At 49.3% G+C, this 16,175-nt stretch overlaps 3 protein-coding genes across 4 annotated transcripts; 2 read left to right on the top strand and 1 right to left on the bottom strand.

Moving 5' to 3' along the window:
• The first annotated feature begins 298 nt into the window (after nucleotides 1-298).
• On the top strand, nucleotides 299-2,499 carry LOC101065970 (sepiapterin reductase-like). Its single transcript, XM_003965089.3, has 3 exons — nucleotides 299-694; nucleotides 1,072-1,362; nucleotides 1,788-2,499. Exons 1-3 carry the CDS (start codon nucleotides 367-369, stop codon nucleotides 1,976-1,978), a joined length of 810 nt encoding a protein of 269 aa, XP_003965138.1. The 5' UTR covers nucleotides 299-366; the 3' UTR covers nucleotides 1,979-2,499.
• Nucleotides 2,500-3,545: 1,046 nt separating this feature from the next.
• LOC101065744 (histone-lysine N-methyltransferase Smyd1-like) lies at nucleotides 3,546-7,467 on the top strand. The gene is made up of 10 exons (XM_003965088.3): nucleotides 3,546-3,881; nucleotides 4,701-4,877; nucleotides 5,018-5,231; nucleotides 5,322-5,452; nucleotides 5,763-5,801; nucleotides 6,168-6,366; nucleotides 6,439-6,531; nucleotides 6,606-6,769; nucleotides 6,993-7,161; nucleotides 7,274-7,467. The coding sequence occupies exons 1-10, from the start codon at nucleotides 3,745-3,747 to the stop codon at nucleotides 7,364-7,366; spliced, it is 1,416 nt and encodes a 471-aa protein (XP_003965137.1). The 5' UTR covers nucleotides 3,546-3,744; the 3' UTR covers nucleotides 7,367-7,467.
• An 856-nt stretch (nucleotides 7,468-8,323) lies between these two features.
• LOC101065515 (DEAQ box RNA-dependent ATPase 1) lies at nucleotides 8,324-16,037 on the bottom strand. Of its 2 annotated transcripts, XM_011604427.2 has the most exons (12): nucleotides 15,364-16,023; nucleotides 14,134-14,517; nucleotides 13,489-13,682; nucleotides 12,606-13,038; nucleotides 10,928-11,233; nucleotides 10,731-10,830; nucleotides 10,496-10,654; nucleotides 10,235-10,426; nucleotides 10,033-10,158; nucleotides 9,755-9,945; nucleotides 9,412-9,602; nucleotides 8,324-8,978 (listed from the first exon to the last, which is right to left on the bottom strand). In XM_011604427.2, the coding sequence occupies exons 2-12, from the start codon at nucleotides 14,464-14,466 to the stop codon at nucleotides 8,774-8,776; spliced, it is 2,430 nt and encodes an 809-aa protein (XP_011602729.2). In that variant the 5' UTR covers nucleotides 14,467-14,517; nucleotides 15,364-16,023; the 3' UTR covers nucleotides 8,324-8,773. The 2 variants fall into 2 exon arrangements, with proteins under 2 accessions (XP_011602729.2, XP_029693474.1); XM_029837614.1 differs by lacking the exon at nucleotides 8,324-8,978 and having other exon boundaries at nucleotides 9,461-9,615; nucleotides 15,364-16,037.
• Nucleotides 16,038-16,175: the final 138 nt, after the last annotated feature.

The raw sequence follows: 16,175 nt of genomic DNA, 5'->3' as shown, positions 1-16,175 counted from the left end.
ACATAAATCTGCATTTATTCCAAAAATCAATCATCCTGTGTGGACATACTAATTTGGACACTTCCAGATGTTTCTGCTTGTCCTAATGTCCATCTTCCCACCTCTCTTTGTATTTGTTTGCTGGTGTGTGTGTGTGTGTGTGTGTGTGTGTGTGTGTGTGTGTGTGTGTGTGTGTGTGTGTGTTATTATTGGGGTGTTATGGGGGTCCTTCAGCTCGGTCATCAGTTTAATAGATGTGATTCCACCTGCCACCGAGAGGTGGCGGTAACAGGAAACGGATTTGCACGCTGGTTAACATGCGTGAAGAAGAAAGTGCTTCGCCGTCTCTCTCACTCACACGCACGTCACACTTTGATTCGCTCCATAATGTCGTTTTCCGAGCCGATCCGCGCAGATCTTGGCAGAGTTCTGTGTGTCATCACAGGGGCGTCCAAGGGCTTCGGCCGGGCTGTGGCCAGACAACTGTCCCGGTTGGTGCAGCCGCGTTCGGCGCTGGTTCTGGTGGCTCGATCCGCTGACAAGCTGCGGGCTCTGCAGGCAGAGCTGGCCGCTTCAGAGGTGGGGATAGCCGGCCTGCTGGTGGAGTGTGTGGTGGCAGATCTGGGTGAGCTGGAGGCCCCCGGCAGCGTGGTTAGAGCATGTCAACAGGTGTTTACCGACGACATGGATCACATTCTATTAATCAACAACGCAGGTAAGCATTTATTACAAATGACTGACATGAATTAATTAGATACAGATGTATAATCCACCCCGGACCCTTTAACTCCCACCCCAGACCCTTTATACCTTATAACAAAGGTCCTAATGGTGCCGTTTTTAGCATCATTAGCACCATTTTTGTGTATCTGAAAACTGTGATGTCATCCCAATCTCACTGCTCATCCTTCCACAGCCCCACTGACTTGTCAAACATTTACATTTAATGAAGCTTTAGGGTTTGAAGGCTTCTAGCGTTCGATCTTCTCACTCCTTTTGTGTCTTCTTTCTGTGTTCTTCTCTTCTTCTTCTCCAGTTGATGGAAACACTCGATGGTCTGAATAACTGAAAAGTTCTTCCCTGTCCTCACAGCCTCTCTGGGAGACGTGTCCCGCTACGCAAGGTCCTTTACCAACAGGGATGACGTGGACTCTTACTTGTCTTTCAACGTCAGCTCCTGTCTCTGTCTGACTGCTGGCATCCTCCAGGCTTTCCCACAACGTCCAGGTGTGAAGCGGACTGTGGTCAACATCTCCTCCTTGTGTGCCCAACAGCCCTTTAGCTCCTGGGTGCTGTACTGCACCAGCAAGGCTGCCAGAGATATGATGTTCAGGGTTCTGGCAGCAGAGGAACCAGAGCTGAGAGTTCTCAGCTATGCTCCAGGTGAGGAACGCGCACTGTATTCAGGACTTTGTGAGGTGGGGGGGAAGTGCAGACCCATTCATCTGCATGTCAACACCTCAATAATGAAAGATATGGAGGCACAGGTCCCCTCCACAAACCAGTGTGGGTCTGACTGGTCTACAGAAAGGGCCAAAGGTGCTCTGGCAGGCTTGTCCTCTTGTCTGGGTAAAGCTGGACTCTGGACAGTCTGATGTCCACCACTGATAATACAGGCAAGGTCATTTGTCCTGTCCTGCCACTGCCGCTCTCAGTCCCTCAGAGTTCGTCTCTCAGGCTTTGCTCAGTTCTCTTGCCTGTTTGTAGATGTTTTGTCCAGATATATTTATGTATGTGTGTGTTGAAGCACATCAGGAGCTGTGTCAGTTTGTCCACCTTCATGGTTTTCCTCTGTTTTACTGGTTCAGGGCCTCTGGACACGGACATGTACTCAACAGCCAAATCCACCACAGCTGATCCCAGCATCAGGAAGTCTTTCTCTGACATGTCCACTCAGGGACAGGTGCTCACGTGTGAGGAGTCATGCTCCAAGCTGATGAAGCTGCTGATGGAGGACACCTACCCATCGGGAGCTCACATCGATTTCTATGACGTATAGAGGACTGGCCTCGGGCGGTCGCCGGGTCGACGGTGCCTCCACCGGTTTGTCTTCATCTGCAGCCGCTACCACATTTCTGAGGATAAACCTCATCTTAGACCCAGACAGATGCCAATAAGAGCGAATGTGAAGGATCTACCTAGTTCAATCGTTTTAAAGCTTGTTTGTGTTGCTCAAGACTTTTGTTTATGAAAGGAAATCAAGAAAATGAGTGTTGTGGAACGTTTCATGACCTGCTCAGACATCCAGGTCACTGTGTCAATCAATCAATCAATTTTTGTTTATATAGCGTCTGTTACATTCAAAATTGTTTCTAGGAGCTTTACAGAATCCAACATCTCAGTCCTGTTGGTCCTGTCATGAAGGTTGTTTAAGCGACACAGATCCTCGCTAACGTGTGTGTTTATATGACCTCTGACCTGCTCTGCTTGTGTTTGTGAAGCTTTAATGTCAAAGTGCCTTTTGTGATCATGTTAATGAGAATTTGTATTTCCATATTTTAAACACATTCCTCAGTCAATGACTCGTGTTCTGCTTCATTGTTTCATAATTTTAGTTACTGATGAGGAACCTTTTTCTATTTCCTTCCCTTTTTCTTTTCTGTCCTCAGAGGGGACACTTCAAAATTGTAATTTCACATGCAAATGAAGGGCCGCTTTAACACCAGCACCAGTAATGGTTAAACAAAAAGCAGCTTTGCACCAACAGACTGAATTGACTGGAATCCTGGGACGGTGCCTGTGCACTACCCAAGACTAGCAACAGGGGGCAGCTATCTAGAACCATTAAGAAGGCTTGTTCCTGGCCACAATTGGTAAACTAACATGTTAATATAGTTGAGAGTTAAGTCAGGGGAAAATGAGATTATAAAGTAGCTACAACAAACTTACAGATAATAGAAGCACATCAAACATGTTTGGGTTTTCTGGCTGGTTTGGGGCTGATTCTGCAGTTCATGTGGGTGCGTGCACTGGAGAGACAGAGAGCCTGATTCCTTCCTGGGACATGGCGTCCTGTCCATCCAGCTCAATAGTAACTCGAATTTTGAAAGAGACATCTTCAGTTATGAAAAAGATCAATATTTTTATTAAATCCATTTATTCACCAGTGAAATGCTGAAGAATGCTGCTGCTTGTGTTTCAGTGCTGCAGGACTTTCATCAGTTATCCAACACTTAAAATCAGAAATACCCCCTTAAAATATGAAACCTTAATTAGAATAGAACCTCAATTGTTACCACGGTATATTTTCACTAATGGATTATTTGTTTTAAGCTGCTCAAACTAAACACAAACGAAAGCTTCATTTGGCTTTTTCACCATGTTTAAAAGGTTTCTTTTGGAATGTTTCACCTCACTCATCCACAGAGACCAAACCATTCCAGATACTGGAAGGTATGTGGTGTTGCTGCTCTCCCAGTTGCAGCTCTGTGAATCTTGCAGAGAAGTCAGGCAGCTCCAGTTCCAGTCAGGCGCTCCTGACGGACACTCACAGCTGCCTCCGACCAAAATACCACAGGAGAAACCAACCCAAAAAGGGACCACTACCAGGGCCAGAGAGGAACTCTCCCTCTGCTCCTCTCCCTCTCCACTGATCCTCCCCACAGAGAGGCCGGGCTTATTTTTGGCAGAGTCAGGGCTGGGCTACGCTGGGCTACGCTGGGCTACGCTGGGCCACCCTGGGCTCCCTCCTCCCCACTCCCCGCCAGGCTACCTGACACTCAACTGCTTCTCTTCTACTCTGCTGGCTCTTCTCTGGACTGAACCATGACTGTGGGGAACATGGAGAGCGCTGAGCTGTTTGATGGAGGGATCAAAGGCAGAGGCCTGAGGGCCACCAAAGAGATCAGCACTGGGGAGGTGGTGTTTGCTGAGCCCAGTTACTCTGCTGTGGTCTTCGACAGGTACGAGACTAATGTGTAGAATCGGACATGAACATCGCCTGAACTTCAGCACGTCAGTTTTCAGCCATCATGTTCATGATGAGGACACCTGAGTTCTGTGAACTCACAATCTTTTGTCTCTTAAAAACTTTTAAAACACTTCAATTTGGTTCTAAATAGATTGTCAAAAAGTAAAAGTGCAACATTCAGATACAATGTCCTTGCTATTCTGCACCATAGTTGAGCAGCTTTAGCTGAGGTGGGTTAGCATGGCTATATGATAGCTCCATATATGAGCTGGTAACTGAAGGACGGGTACTTACTAATGAACTGAAAGACCCAGTAACCATAGTTAGCCCACGTTAGCTGGATGCTGTTCTGGGACTGGGCCTAGAACAAGGTGGACCAGTTGGGCCAGGACTGTAACTTGTAACGGTCTTTAGATATTTGCCGCCCCACTGGTCAAACCCCAAACTGGTAAAGATGGATGAAGTTACAGAGGCAATCAAGTTCATGTAATCGCTGATGCCCACCAAAACAATGTGTGAGCTGAGTGGTCTGTGATACGGGAGAGGGGCTCCACTGGTCCAAGGTTTGTGGTTTGGTGTCTTCACAGGCTTTATGAGTTCACACAGACCTCCTGGTGACTCTGGTGCAGACACTGGACCATCTGCTGTACTGGTAGAAGAATGTAAACACGTCCCCTGTCTTTCTTTTCCTCCTGTTTGCTGCTCTTAATGTGCACGTGTTGGTCAGTCACAACCTCAGCAGATCTGAGTGACCTTGAGGACTTGCTTGAGTTTACAGTGCCACGACCTCGTCTGTGTCCCTTCTGTGCAGTTTTGCCTCCCAGGTGTGCCACAGTTGTTTTCGCCATCAGGCCCAGCTGCACCGCTGCGGCCAGTGTAAGTTCGCCCACTACTGCAACCGCACCTGCCAGACTGCATGCTGGGAGGAACACAAGCAGGAGTGCCAGGCCATCAGGAAGCTGGGGACGGTGCCGGGAGACAAGGTTCGGTAAGGAGACATCACCCGTTCAGGTTCACCTGTGTTCCATGACTGTTGTGAACATTAAGGCGCAATAATAGTGAATATGAGCTGCTTTGTTTCAGTATTTTTTTGGTCTCAAATGCAAGTTCTTGTCCATGTGTGTCCAGTCTGGCTGCACGCGTGATGTGGCGTATACATAAGGACACAGGCGTGGCGTCGGACAGTCAGCTGCTCTCAGTTGAAGAGCTGGAGGACCATGTGGCCGACCTCCCTGAGGACCACCTCAAGCGCATCGACACTGATGTCCACGTGTTCCTGCAATACTGGTCTTGTGGACGCACAAAGCATTCTTTGGATGAAATAGCACACATTTTTGGAATTGTAAGAACATCTCGGTGTGTCACATGATTCAAGGGTCTCCTGCGACTCTTTGTTACACCCACGCTCACCTTCTCATCGCTCTCTGTGTAGATCAAGTGCAACGGCTTCACGCTGAGTGACCAGAGAGGTTTGAAAGCTGTTGGTGTGGGACTCTTTCCCAACCTGTGTCTGGTCAACCATGATTGTTGGCCCAACTGCAGCGTCGTCCTCAACCATGGCAAGTAGGTGTCCGAGTCACCTCCTCAACAGATGTACAGTAGCTAATCCGTCCACCTCAACATCCCCCTCTTTCTAATCTCACCCACCACCCAATCGGGGGTCTTGCAGCACGATCCTCCACAGAACTGGACCTTGTCCAGTGTTCCCAATTCAAATGGGAGCAGTGAAGGTTAGAGGCTGTGGAGTATTGCTGCCTGGCTCAAGATGTTTAGTGTCTCAGATTTTAGAGAACAGTTCATGAGAGAAATGAGGGATTGGTTGTGTAACGGTGCTGAAGCTGTGACCCCATCTCAGTGTTTCTGTCTGTTGTAGCCATTCAGCTACAAACTCAGCGCTCCACTCTAAGAGGAGGTGAGTCTTCCTTTGTATGTGTGTGTGTGTGAGAGAGAGAGCGTTTGCATGTGTTTAATATGTGGTTTGGAATAACTTCCTTTTAATCAGGACCTGATCTGGACCCTGTTGTGTGTTGCTGACTGAGACTAAAAGCATTTTAGATTGTGATGGTTGGAGGAATTGGGAACACGGAGAAGCATACAGGAACTTTCCTGAGGTGGGCGATGACTTCCTGTCATCACGTGAGGCGGTCCCACAGAAACGGTGACCTTGCGACCTCTCGCCTCCTCCCTGCTGGTTCCATTTGCCAGTTTGAACCTCAGAACAGTCCCACCTGACCTCATGCACTGAGCGCATGCGCTATAACTTCTACTGTCCACGCAGGATCGAGCTACGAGCTCTGAGGAAGATCTGTGAGGGGGAGGAGCTGACCGTCAGCTATGTAGACTTCCTGGATACGTCTGCTGAGCGTCAGAGGAAGCTGAAGGAACATTTTTACTTTGAGTGCACCTGTGAACACTGTAGGCAGCACATCAAGGATGACTTGATGACGGCCGCTGCTGCCGACGGCCCTGGGGGGAAAGTGAGTGATTCAGACAATACAGGACTGATTTTAACGCCGCTTTGTGTCCTTAAAGCTTTTTGCTGTCATCAGCCCTCCGCTGATCAGGTGCAGGAGGTGACAGCCTTCAGCCAAGAGTGTCTGGAAAAGATAGAAAGGTCTCTGATGGACAAAGACTTCCAGGAGGTAGGTGCACCCCACTGCTGCGCCTCCACCAGCTCCACCCTTCTCTCTACTGGGGGTTGTTCTTCCTCCGTCAGGTCCGGATGCTGTGTTCTAAGTGTTTGGAGAAGCAGAAGAACCTCTTGGCTGACACTCATCTCCATCACCTGCGTGTGCTGAGTGCTGCTGTTGAGGTACTTTCGTACCTGCGCTGCTTCTCGGAGGCTGCAGCCTACGCCCGGAGGATGGTGCAGGGATACACGTGAGCAGCACAGGTTGCGTTTTACCCTCATTTAATCATCCTTCTTCCTGTCATTGAGAACCTCCATTGAGCAGAGGCTGGTAGGTCAGGCTGCTGCTCCATTTCTGAAGCCGCTTTTAATATTGTGACTAAACACATGAAAGAGATCCATAGCATTAGCTCTGCTATGCCCGTGACCCCTGACCCTAAGGCAAGGGTCACCACAGTCCTCTCTCTCCAACAGGAAGTTGTACCACCCTAACAGCGCCCAGCTGGGCATAGCCGTGATGCGCGCAGGTGTCACTCATCTGCAGGCTGGGATGATAGAGATGGCTCATGAGCTGATTTGTAAGGCCTACCGCATTCTGCTGGTCACCCATGGCCCCAACCACAGTGTCACCAGAGACCTGGAGGTGGGTTATGACTTTGCTGTCATGTGGCTGGTTCTTCACCTGTCTGGTTCATATGGAACCTGTCAGGAAGGATGCTTTTGCTACTCTTAGAACGTTTGACGCTTCCTCCCAGGCGATGCGCCGGCAGACGGAGGTGGAGCTGAAGCTGTTAAAGCAGGATGAGTCTGCGTGTCAGGTCAGGAGCGACGCTGCTCTGAAGAAGTGACAAGAGGATTGAGCATGTGTGACATGTCTGTTTCTGCGTATGCACGATCTAAAATAAACCTGCTGAGCCTGGCTGAGCAGCAGGCCCGAGACACCTTCAAAGTTCTCCGCTTCTTCTCTTGGCTTCCTTTCACAGCCTCTCAGGTTACTGAGGAAGGGCAGACGTCCTCCTCCTCCCTCCCTCCTCCCTCCACTCACACCACCCAAACATTGGTACGTTATTTTATATATTAATCAGAGCTTAAAGTTGTGGTTGTTGTTGTTGATATCCTTTTTGGGAACGTCAGCAGTTAAGATGTGGACCTAATTGTTGACAAAATTCTTCAGAAAACCTGAAGCGTTAAACTGGAATATAAATAAATGAATTAAGGAAAGAACACCAAAGGACCTCAGCTGGTCCAGTTCTTCAGCAACACCGATTGTTTTTGAAGAGGAGCAAGGTGAGGAAGCCAACAACCCTGGGTCAGCTGACGGGGCATCGTCTCCTCCTCCTCCTCCTCCTCTATAGAAGAGTCCCCAGCGCTCCCTTCAGGTAATCTCATCATCACTGCCTATCCTGGGCAGGTGGAGCCGTGTGTTTGTAGACAGTAGAAAAGGTAAAGATTTAATATTAAATGTATAACATGAAGATCTGTGGATGGCTAAAAAATGACCATTTTATTAGAGTTCTTGTAGACCTTCTCTAGCTACCCGTGTAATGAGCCAAAAGAGAGAACGTTCCTGCTAACTGAGCCTCAGGAATGCCAAAAAACTGGTTGAGCAGGAGGTTAAAGAGCCAGAAGAGGTTTGAACTTCCAGTCTGACAGTTTCCAAGAACCACCATCTGCCTGCCGTTCACCTCCATCCAGCTTTCTGTGAGTCTCTTCCTGGGAAGTTACCAGAAATCACATCAGGATCAGAATCTTCTGGCCCCAAACTGAGACTCAACTCAACTCTTCCAGAAAGTCTGACAGAAACATCCAGATTAAGGCCAATTTTATTATTACATTTAATTAAAATACAACATTTATAGACAACTGCTGCTAAAAACAGAATTCTTTCAAGCCAAACACCTTAAATAAAAATATTATTCTTGTGACTCCAGTGATTCCAGACTCAAACAGTCCGTTCAGATGTAGAAACGCAGCTCACGCGTCCTTTAAAGGTGCGACAGATGAGAGTAGCAACGTTCCTCTTCTGATGACTGCGTGGCAGCAGTATAAAACCCTGAAGAGAAGCTTTTTGCTACAGTTGCATCACAGGGAGCCCTGAGACACCATCACAGGTGGCACATTGATCCACACAAGTCCAAAGTCATCGTGGAGCAGTAAAATACTGGAAGACAGTAAAATACGTCTTCCAGACCACAAACTGACAAAAAGTTTCATTAAAGATCAAACAAAATGACCGTTTCAGCTCATAATTCATCTCATTGGATGATGCAGCGGTCAGCACTGGGCTGGTCGTCGGCCTCGCCGTGACCTCTCTGGGCCTCGCTGTGACCTCTCTGGGCCTCGCCGTGCTCATCTGATGGTCTCTCAAGCTCCAGACTCTGCTTCAGTTCCATCAGCAGCTCTTTGCCTTCACCTGAGGGCAGGTTTCCCAGGTAGTACTGGGGGGCCAGTTCCACAAGCCTGTCGTGACGGAAACATCCAGTAAGGTAGGGTTAGAGGGGAGGGGAGGGGAGGGGAGGGGAGGGGGAGGGGAGGGGGAGGGGAGGGGAGGGTAGGGTAGGGTAGGGGAGGAAGGGAGGGAGAGGAGAGGAGAGGAGAGGAGAGGAGAGGAGAGGAGAGGAGAGGAGAGGAGAGGAGAGGAGAGGAAGGGAGGGAGAGGAGGGGAGGGAGAGGAGAGGAGAGGAGAGGAAGGGAGGGAGAGGAGAGGAGAGGAGAGGAGAGGAGAGGAGAGGAGAGGAAGGGAGGGAGAGGAGAGAGAGGAGGAGAGGAGAGGAGAGGAGAGGAGAGGAGAGGAGAGGAGAGGAGAGGAGAGGAGAGGAGAGGAGAGGAGAGGAGAGGAGAGGAGAGGAGAGGAGAGGAGAGGAGAGGAGAGGAGAGGAGAGGCTGCACTCACATCTGAGGGTGGACTTCAGAAGCAATGCAGATGCTGTTGTCATGTGAGACGGTGAACTTGTGATAGAGGACCCAGCTGGGGGGACTGGGCCGGGGATGGCGACACAAGTAGGATGAGAAGGGGTGCAGGTGAGCCACGTGGCGGTGAGTTAGCAGCAGGTAGTTACCTGAACCATCCACATCATTGGCCACCTGAGGAGAAACACTACATGCTGAATAAAGCAGCTACGATATTACTAGTGCAGTCTGATTCCAGCGTGTCCTCACACAGCACCCTTCATCATTCAGCACAACTCTAAACTAGTGATGCCATTCATAGGGCAAAAGGGGAGGAGGGCACCTACATTGAGGAAAAAGCCTGATATCAGAGCACGCTTAATGTTGGTGCAGTTGTCTTGGCAACCAAAGGCAGGTGGAGACACAGGAAGCTCTATCCTCTGCATCACCTCCAGCAGCTCCAGCCTGATCACCACAGCCAATCGTAAGGCAGCGTGAAGGAGGAAGTGTGTGTTGCACCAAGCCTCATCCTGGTTATCTGAAGAGAGCAGAAGGTCAGTGAGAAGCCTGCCAACACGTCAGAAGGCGTGTGAGCAGGAGCGGCTGCTCTACGTTCTACACATACGTTGTATGAAGGCATTGTAGACATTGATGAGTGTCAGGTGATCTCCCTCGCTGTGCATCAAAGGGCGCCAGTGGCGAAGAGCAGCCTCCTTCCTGCTGGCTTCTACTGTCATGAAGCAGGTAGGAGCTGACACAGGTGCACACAAATGTTAGGTTTGAATGGACCTGCGTCATGTTGTTACCATCCTCTTCATCACCGGTACCTGTCAGCATGGCAGCGATGGTCAGCAGCTCGTCCACGCAGTCGTACTCGCAGGCGGCGATCAGGGATTTAGCCAGCGGCGGCTCCAGCGGCAGCTCTGACATGATGATGCCCACCTCTGACAGGTTGCCGTCATCATCCAGCGCTGCCAAATAGTCCAAGTCCTCCAGGGCCTGCATGAGAGCCTCGGGGGCTGAGAACAAGGAAGAGAAGCTTCTGTTTCTGAACCCCTTCTCTTCTTCAGCCTGCATCATCGCTCTACCTGGTCTGTCCAGAAACTTGCACTGTCCCATGTCAGCAATATCAAGCCTCTTGAGCAGCAGCACCAGGTGATTGAGGTTTTCTTCCATGACCCCTGAAGAGTGAGCCTCCTGCATCCCGTTCTCATACAGAGACTGAGGGTAAAGACGGACGCACAAGCCTGAAGAAGAGCAAGAAGAAGAGTTGTGACCTGGCCAACGACTGCAGCACAGAAGTCCAGGGATGAAGGTCATTACCAGGAAGGTGGCTGTTGACCCGCTGCCTCCTCATGTCTGCCTGGTCTTTGCTGATGGGCCTCAGGATGTGGGAGTTGGCTCTGATCTGAGGGTTGTAAACCTGGAGACACAGTCACATGACAGTGATCTGATTGCATACTCCAAACCTGCTGTGTCGGGCCTATCACTGGGAACTGCTGATGAGATCACAAACTCACGGTTGTGAGTTGAAGGCCCGTGTCGATGACGTAGCGGACAGCGGGCAAAGAGAAGGACGCCTCGGCGAGGGCGTCTGTGACAATAACCCTCCTTTTCACCACAGAGGCCCTGGCTTCTGTCACCGAGGATCGCCCCCCCTCAGAGCTGTCGCTCCCCCTCTGCGAGGAAGGCTCCGGGTCAGATTCGTAAATCCGCTGGGCGCTGCCCCCCAGTCCGGCGTGGAGGGGCAGAATCCTGAGAGGACCAAGCTGGGGACTCAGAGCTACACACTCCTTCTCCAGCAGAGACACACACTCCTCTGTTTCCTACACAAGGAGGGAAGAAATGAAGCCACTTCACGTCACCCAACACTTGTCCTGCTGGTGGAACAAGACCCACAGGACCTGAGGCAATAATACTTGGAACATATATGGAAGAGATGGCAATCACCACAATAACCAGTCACCTGTGGTGTTCATATAAAGATCTGTCTGGCCCTGTCATGGTCAGCATGCTCCTGATCTGGAGACCTGTTTAATATGGAGGCTACAGAAACAATCCTCCAGGGTCATGATGTGATCGCTCAGCTGATCCATCCTGAGCAGGTCAGGACCAAACACAATCACCTCAGTCCTGACTGTTCTGGTTCCTCTGGTCTCATAGAGAAATACTGTACAGCTGAGCGCCATCAGCATAGATGTGAACATTTATTCCTGCTGCTCAATCGTTTTTCCCAAGGGAAAAGGTACAAAGTAAAGGGACGTCTGGTGCAACAAACCTGTTGCATGAAGAGGAAACATCCTGAACATGAACATAATTGAATCAATCTGATAAATTTGATCTGGACCGGTCTAATCCCAGTGACCTGCTCCTGGCTCTGGAACAGGATGCTCTGGTCAACTGTAGCAGGGCGACACTGAGGTCAGAAGAACCAGGACAGAAACCAGTCGATTTTCAATCATCAAGAACTCCAACAGGAGCTATGATGAGCTGTGATGAGCTCTGAATCCACAAAAGGCAGTATAATCCGATAATGACGACTGATGATTACTACAAGGTTAAACGCCCGGTTAGCAGGTTAGCATGGATTCTTGAGGGACCTAGTACTTGTGTGAAGTGAGCTAAAGAGCTTTAATGTGTTTCTGGAGCCGACTGAGTGTTTTCACTGGAAAGAACCTGAACTAGGTTCTCTGTACTGATTATAACTTCTGAATTAGGGATGAAGGCCATGAAGACTCCTGAGACCTGTAAGATCTCTCTGTGGCTAATCTGTGGCCCTGGCCTTTTGAACTTATATAACAGATATAACCCTGATCATCTTCTGGAGCAGTTCCTCAGCTCAGATCAAAACAACAATGGTTTAAGGTGTGAATTCGGTAGCAGGTGTGACTGTAACAAGACAACATCAGGATCGCTACAGCTGTACACATCTCTACACTTGGCTCTGACAGTCAGTCAGCAGGACACTGGAGATGTGGAGCTGTTGACACAGGGTGTTTGAGTGTGACACACACATCTAACCAAGGTCAATATGTACCAAACAAACTGTTCTGAGGAGCTATATGATGTTATAAGTCATGTGCTTAAAACCAGGACATTACACGCAACCCTTAACCAAACATGCATGTTGGTGAAGGTTGCAGCAGCATCTATGCTCGTCTGAACTGGCCTCATATTTCTGCAGGCAGGAAACGGTACCTGCGCACTGGCTACAAAAACAAGGACGTCTCCTTCCTCTCCTCTTCTGTGCAGATCCAGAACCATATGACAAGCAGCCGTGACTGGCTGCCTCCCAGAAGAAAGCTCCCGGTACAGCGTCTCCATGTTGGTCATATCCACAGTCTGCCTGCCTTCCTCAAGCCTGTCATTCTCCTGGCCGTCAGCAGGGGGGTCCAGGGAGAGGAGGGGAACTTCTGGGCCGAGGAAGGCGGAGAGCCGAGGCGCCAGCGTTGGATGGGTAAGAAGAACCACACGGAAGTCGTTCCTCTGGCGACAGACGTCACACAGCAGACCCAGCATCACATCAGAGGCCATGGTACGTTCCTGGAGCTCATCCAGCACTACCACCCCATACTGGTGCAGCAGAGGGTCGGACATCATTTCCTCCAGCAGGAGAGTGTCGCTGACAAATCTGAGGAGAAAGCAACAACCGTCAGGAAGCCTGCTGAGCTTTCTGTCGCAGTCACAGTCAGTCAGACAGGCGTTCATCCTGTCTAACTTTTACTTCCACCCTGGAGAGCGACCAACAGTGAACACACAACAATGGTCAGGGTGTGGCTGTGAGACACTTGTGGAGCATTAGATTACAGAGATGGTTTAATCCAACCTGGACGTCCTCCTGTCCTCTGAGGACAGGACAGCAGATCATAACAGCACATACAGCTGAACAAAAAGCACCTCATTTGATCTACAGAAGGATCACAACTTATCTAGAAGACTTTCCCACGTAAAGACATGAAAGCGTGGTGATCCCCTGGAGACAGTAGGAGTGTCCTGCAGTCTTTTATTCTGTCTGTCTTCACAAAACTGTAAACTTTAACAACTGTAACCCAGGAACAAGGCAAACAGATGACAAATTCACCTGAGGAGGGTGTCAGGCGTACAGCCATCGTCATGGGGGACTCTGTAGCCCACCTCCAGGCCCAGGCTCAGGTCCATCTCATCGGCCACACGCAGGGCCAGGCTGACCGCTGCCACAGAATATGGCTGGGAACAACACACCAGACCCTGGGAGAACTGGTAGGAGAGCGCGTACTCCACACACCACTGTGGAACCTGCAGGAGAACAGCAGCAGAGGAGAACACTCATCCACGGTGGGCCAGGGTACCTAAAAAACACGCTGAAGTACCAAAAACCCATCAGGAATGCTTGGTCAGCACGACTTTATGTTTCTGTACGTTACTACAGGTGTACCGGCTCATCACTATTTATACACAGGTGTGAAATGAAAAGAACACGTGTAAATATCACCTGGACACACTGGTGTTGGGACAGGATGAGAGCATTACTCCTCTTAACATGTTCTTTACCTCTGACACTGTTGTCAAGGGCAACAGTACTTTGACCTTTGTAGGTCTGACTTTAGAAATGATTTCCTTCTCACAGCTGAACAGGAACTAGTGAATCGGACAAGTTTTCCATTAACACCACAACAGGGACGGGGAAGGTTACAGGCTTTTTACTTGGTTGCTGGGAACAAAGGTTCCTCCATTCCTTCCTGGTTACCTGGGTACTCTTTCCAGCTCCAGCAGCTGCACTGAGCAGCACCATGTTGTGGTTCTCCAGGTGCTTCAGCAGACTCTCCCTGAGCCTCCATATGGGGAAGCGACGCCTCTCCTCCAGCATTGAGTAGTAGCGGGAGGAGAAGGGCAGCCCATCATAGGGGTTCACCTCCAGCTCTCCCAACTCTTCCTCACCTCCTTGTCTGTCATCGGTCTCCTCATCTCCAGAGAGGAGGGAGGAAATGGACAGAGTGTCCAGGGTCCCTGAACCCGGACGCTGTGGTCCATGGGTAAAAGGCTTGGTGGTATGCTTTACTGGTGTCGGTGATGTCATCATCTAGAGGAGGGAGGAGTGAGGGGCCTGGTTTATGGCGAGGCCTGGAATTAGCTGCAGGAAACGAGTAAAGGGTGGTCACAAACCAGTGTCAGTGCAGCATTTAGGAGGTTAAAATGCCTTGTGTCAATACTATCAACAATCGACGATGTCCGTGTAATCTGACATTGATTCACAGGTTTTAACAGCAGGTTTGGTGTTTAAAGAACAATGTTTGCCTCCACCAGCGTGTTTAGATCAGCTGCTCATGGTATATTAATAGAATCAAGGCTACAGACTGCTTTGCTAAAAAGCTCCGGCAACCAAGGTGCTGCGCAAACCTTAGGCACAGCATTGTTATTCTCATTGTCCTAGTTGTTATAATCATTGTTGTTATTTTCATTGTTGTCATCATTTTTGCATAAGAACACAAACCTTTCCGACATTTGATCTATGAATTCTGAGTTTTTTGGTCAACCTTAGAAATGTGTGCCTGTTATTGGTGAGACATAAACTTTGATTCGGTAAAATTAATCCACCATTGGTGGCGTCGATGTTAAAATGGATCACGTGATCACGATTCTCAAGCGATGGAACAGAAAACCTAAAGTCAACTGGTTGTATGTTGTAAATGACTGACTTCATATAAATATGGAGTTGGTTTCAGTACAGACTGACTCAACTGGCTTTGAGCTGAAACAACAAATGGAGCCGTAAACAGAGAGAAACCTCGGGTTAAATCCCCTCCTCTGCCTGGCTCGATAACGCCCTGTCTTTGCCCCAAGAACTAAATTATCCGATTTCTCAAATCACGCTTCCATTTAATCTCTAACAAGAGCGACGGTGACGGTGGCATAAGAGTGAATGTTCAAAGTGAAATCAAGAAGATAAGGAGACACAGTTTCGGAGTGAGAGGCTCACCTGTGAATCATGTCGGCGGACAGGTGAGAAAGCAACCCTTCACCCCGCTCCTGTTCACCGCGGTAATAAAACACAGGAGACTCCGGTCGTGTCCAGGGACAGCGGGTGTAGAGGTGTGCGTGTGCGTGTGTGTGAGCGCTGATATTGACAATAAAGGAGACAATAACTGGGACATTTAGCTAGCGGCCGCCATGTTTGCCTGTCGAGCTGTCAAACCTCCTGGTGCGTTCAGGGTTCTCTGGAAAATTCCAAACCCGGTAGGTCAACAAGCGTTCACAATTTTATGCACACATTTAAGCAACACTCTGTGTGACGAGGCACCACATTGATAACATTAGTAGAGTTTTAGTCTCTTAGTTAGCAATAAAACACATTTGCTCCAAAGACTGAAAACGCGGTATCAGATCAGGAAGGTTGTGTCATCTGGCGGCTTTATTATGTCTGGCGCCACCCACCGGCAGCCGCCGGACATTACAGCATTAATGAAGGCCTCGGTCACTGCTGAATGCTTCGAGCCTGCTCACTCTATACATCTCACAATTTCATAATGTCTACTGGTCTGATCCATAGATCTGCTGCATCTTTACAGCTGTGACCGACCTCCAGCCTCCTGCTCCTCCTTAAAATGAGCATAAACTGGGAATGAAATAATCCATTTAAATAGCGGTAAACCAGCTCAACCATTATCGTCGGAGAAGAGAATGGCTTTCACCTGGATTTAATTTCATTTGAACGCATGCGCAGTAGAACATTAATGACGTCACCTACAGAACATTATTTACGGAAGCGAAGCTGGTTGAAGGTCTTCATTC

This window comes from Takifugu rubripes, chromosome 6 (genome assembly GCF_901000725.2).
Source record: "Takifugu rubripes chromosome 6, fTakRub1.2, whole genome shotgun sequence".
Taxonomy (NCBI): domain Eukaryota; kingdom Metazoa; phylum Chordata; class Actinopteri; order Tetraodontiformes; family Tetraodontidae; genus Takifugu; species Takifugu rubripes.
This window is presented reverse-complemented; position numbering and strand designations above follow the sequence as displayed.

Coding starts and splice junctions, on each gene's coding strand:
- LOC101065970 (XM_003965089.3), top strand. CDS start 367: ATGTCGTTTTCCGAGCCGATCCGCGCAGATCTTGGCAGAGTTCTGTGT. Junction 695..1,071: donor TCTATTAATCAACAACGCAG/GTAAGCATTTAT, acceptor CTGTCCTCACAG/CCTCTCTGGGAGACGTGTCC. Junction 1,363..1,787: donor AGTTCTCAGCTATGCTCCAG/GTGAGGAACGCG, acceptor TTACTGGTTCAG/GGCCTCTGGACACGGACATG.
- LOC101065744 (XM_003965088.3), top strand. CDS start 3,745: ATGACTGTGGGGAACATGGAGAGCGCTGAGCTGTTTGATGGAGGGATC. Junction 4,878..5,017: donor GTGCCGGGAGACAAGGTTCG/GTAAGGAGACAT, acceptor ATGTGTGTCCAG/TCTGGCTGCACGCGTGATGT. Junction 6,770..6,992: donor AGGATGGTGCAGGGATACAC/GTGAGCAGCACA, acceptor TCTCTCCAACAG/GAAGTTGTACCACCCTAACA.
- LOC101065515 (XM_011604427.2), bottom strand. CDS start 14,466: ATGATGACATCACCGACACCAGTAAAGCATACCACCAAGCCTTTTACC. Junction 10,655..10,730: donor GGTCAACAGCCACCTTCCTG/GTAATGACCTTC, acceptor GCTCTTCTTCAG/GCTTGTGCGTCCGTCTTTAC. Junction 9,603..9,754: donor TATCAGGCTTTTTCCTCAAT/GTAGGTGCCCTC, acceptor GTTTCTCCTCAG/GTGGCCAATGATGTGGATGG.